Source organism: Etheostoma cragini, chromosome 9 (assembly GCF_013103735.1).
Source record: "Etheostoma cragini isolate CJK2018 chromosome 9, CSU_Ecrag_1.0, whole genome shotgun sequence".
Taxonomy (NCBI): domain Eukaryota; kingdom Metazoa; phylum Chordata; class Actinopteri; order Perciformes; family Percidae; genus Etheostoma; species Etheostoma cragini.
This window is the reverse complement of record NC_048415.1, coordinates 17,591,708-17,594,496: the sequence shown is the minus strand read 5'-3', so window position 1 is coordinate 17,594,496 and position 2,789 is coordinate 17,591,708. Positions and strand designations below refer to the sequence as shown.

The following is a 2,789-nucleotide window of genomic DNA, read 5'->3' as shown; positions in this document are numbered from 1 at the left end:
TTTACATTTTGAGTCGTATAAAACTGGCAGTGAATTATACTTTCTATGATACAGTAACATGGGATGTTACTTACTACTCACATAAAACCATTACTTCAGATATCAAATTTGCTGTTGTGAAGAAGTGTCTTTTAGTCAGGTGTGTTTTGATTGGATCTTGTTAATTCATGAATCTTTATCAAGTTGTTATGGCAGACATGTTAGCAAACAATCTGATGCTTACATATCCAGCACACACAAGCAACTCCCACTGGCGGCATCTCTCTGGCCACCTATCTCTATATATTTACTCGCCTTTTAGATCTGGTTCATCTACTCCTGAGAAAGATATCCGTTTCTTTAACTTGCTAAATGTGCAGGTCACACATAATGGCTTTAAGGGAGTGATTCTGCGGAAAACTGCTGAATTTTGCTACTGGAAACAGGGTTGAGTGATAAGACAGAACTGTACAGAAAATCAATTCACTTTAAAGCCAAAACAATGAGCTAAAGAAAACCCAAGACACTATAGAGATGCAGAGCTGAGTGATTTCTCTGTGGGTTGATCACTACAAGCAACTCCCCTCACACTACCCTTAGTCATTTGATTCCCTGTTAATATAAAAAAAATATTGATTGATGCTGCTTTAAATTACACAAACCAGCAGACATTGCCTGCAGAACTCGATGGCCTGGCTGAAAGTAGACAATTTGTCCCACAGCTCTAATTTCAGTATAATGGATATTCATTGTCTGTGTTCTGAACATCCTAAGGGGGGGTCACATACTTATCATAGGCAGGGAAGACTTACAAAAGAAGCCAAATATATTCAAAAACTGCTTGATTTTGACTTATAAACACACTCATTAATCAATAGTCTGGCAAAACATATGATAAAAAATATCTAAATGAATGTCATTATTGAATATTATCTCTATAGGCCTAGGTCTAGGAATACTTAGGAATCACAAAAAACACACAACTTTAATTTTCAAACTTTTTACGGCTTTTTATGAAAACCAAAATTACGCTTTTGTGAGAAGATCATGGTTTTACAGCCAGCCTACTGACAAAATGTGGTAGATACAGTATAAACCCATTAAAGTGCCTACTTTTGATATCTGAAGCAAGTCCCTGATTTTCTTTTAGTCCCAACGGACCTAAGGTTTCCATTAAATGAGGTGAATGAGAGGATAGTGAAGCAGATATGAACATGACTGTGTTGTAAAATAAAGTAAATAAAGGAGGTGGAGATGGGAAGATGCTACTTTACCACTACTGTGGTTTACCGCAACTACTATGTCTGCGAGTAGACACTTCTCAATGCTGCAGATTCAAAAAACACCATACAGAGTTTATGTTCGGACAGTCTTCTCTCAGATTCTGCCTGCTGCCTCTCGCTCTACATTCATACATTCAAATAGTCAAACTAAAATAGAGAGAGAAGAGGAACTGTCAAAGAATGAGCAGCAATCCCCTGTGTTCCTGCAGACAAGTCCCTTGTTGAGCCACTTTCCCAGAAAAGTTAAATTAAGATCACAAGTTTGAGGATAGCCTGGATCTGACTCTCATGTGGTCTGTCTCAGGAAGGCTCCCTATAGAGTCCTTCTTGGGTCGCCCCGAGTCCCCCAGACCTGTTCCTGCACCCCCTACTGCCATCCCTGCACCAGCCCCAAAACTCGACACGGAACCGGGCAGGGATGCTACAGGGAAGGCCCCCACAGACATCTGGTGGGACAGTACCAATTTATGTGGTACAGCGCTCCGGATGCCTGTGTGACCGGATGGGGTCTGAGGGGGTCCAATGGAAGTAGAGGAGACTCTTGTAGACTGGGGGGGACTAGGGGCACCTGTTTGCCCCCCCTCATGAGGCAGTGAGGGCTGAGAGGCTGACAGTGCCCTGGCATCTTGGCCCAAACTTCTCAATTGCAAGGAATGAGTACTCTTATATGTGCTGGGCCGGTGTGCGGGACTGGCTATGTGCTGCTGGGCTAGAGAAAGCTGGGAGCCTGAGGTGGGACCAGCCAGGGCACTGGAACCATACGGGAATGATTGTCCTCCAAGTGTCAGCGGGCTCTGGATAGGGGGGCTGGACTGGATGGGAGCAAAGGCACCAGAAGCAATGAACTGAGACTGCAGTGGAGAAGCTGAAACAGGGCTGGGTACACTTTCCATCACCTGGAATCTCCTCACCATCTTGGGGGACTGCAGGTTCCCTACTCCCAATGAGTTCCCTTGCACAGGGGCACAAAAGTTCATGGCTACCGCCTGCTGCAGAGTGCCAATTGCGGAATTCTGCGGCTGGGTGGAGGAATATGGAGGATTAAAGACTCCTTCACTGTATAGAGAAGGTGTCATGGACATGGCCCGTGAACGTGGTTCATCGACCTGTTGAACCATTTCCCGATCATATTTAACTATCTCCTGGATCATCTCGTTCTCCCGGTTGTTGAAAACACCCGAGTTCAGATCACGCTGAACTTTGTGCATCAGGATTGAGTTCTTCTTCCCTGCAATGACAAGGAGACAGAAACTAGCATTGTTGCTAAAGCAGATGCTATTGGTTGCAAACCCTCTAGCATTATCTAGCACATACCTTTCCTAATTCTTAGTCAGTTTTTACTAGACAGAAATAACAGCTTCACTGTTTACCTGTATCATTTGTTCTATTCCTGGCCACGGTGGATAGCCCGTATAGTAGCCTTTATATAGAACTATCTGCCATTTTCTTCAGACACAAAATCCATCACACACACACACACACACACACACACACACACACACAAACACACACACACACACACACACA

At 43.9% G+C, this 2,789-nt stretch overlaps 1 protein-coding gene across 1 annotated transcript in view; it reads right to left on the bottom strand.

The window, feature by feature from the left end:
- Positions 1 to 265: 265 nt before the first annotated feature.
- hcn2b (hyperpolarization activated cyclic nucleotide-gated potassium channel 2b) overlaps positions 266 to 2,789 on the bottom strand; it is a 40,239-nt gene continuing 37,715 nt past the window's right edge. Inside the window, exon 8 of the mRNA XM_034882132.1 lies at positions 266 to 2,490. Coding sequence (XP_034738023.1) covers positions 1,517 to 2,490 — 974 coding nt within the window. The 3' untranslated portion in view covers positions 266 to 1,516. The remainder of the gene's footprint in view (positions 2,491 to 2,789) is intronic.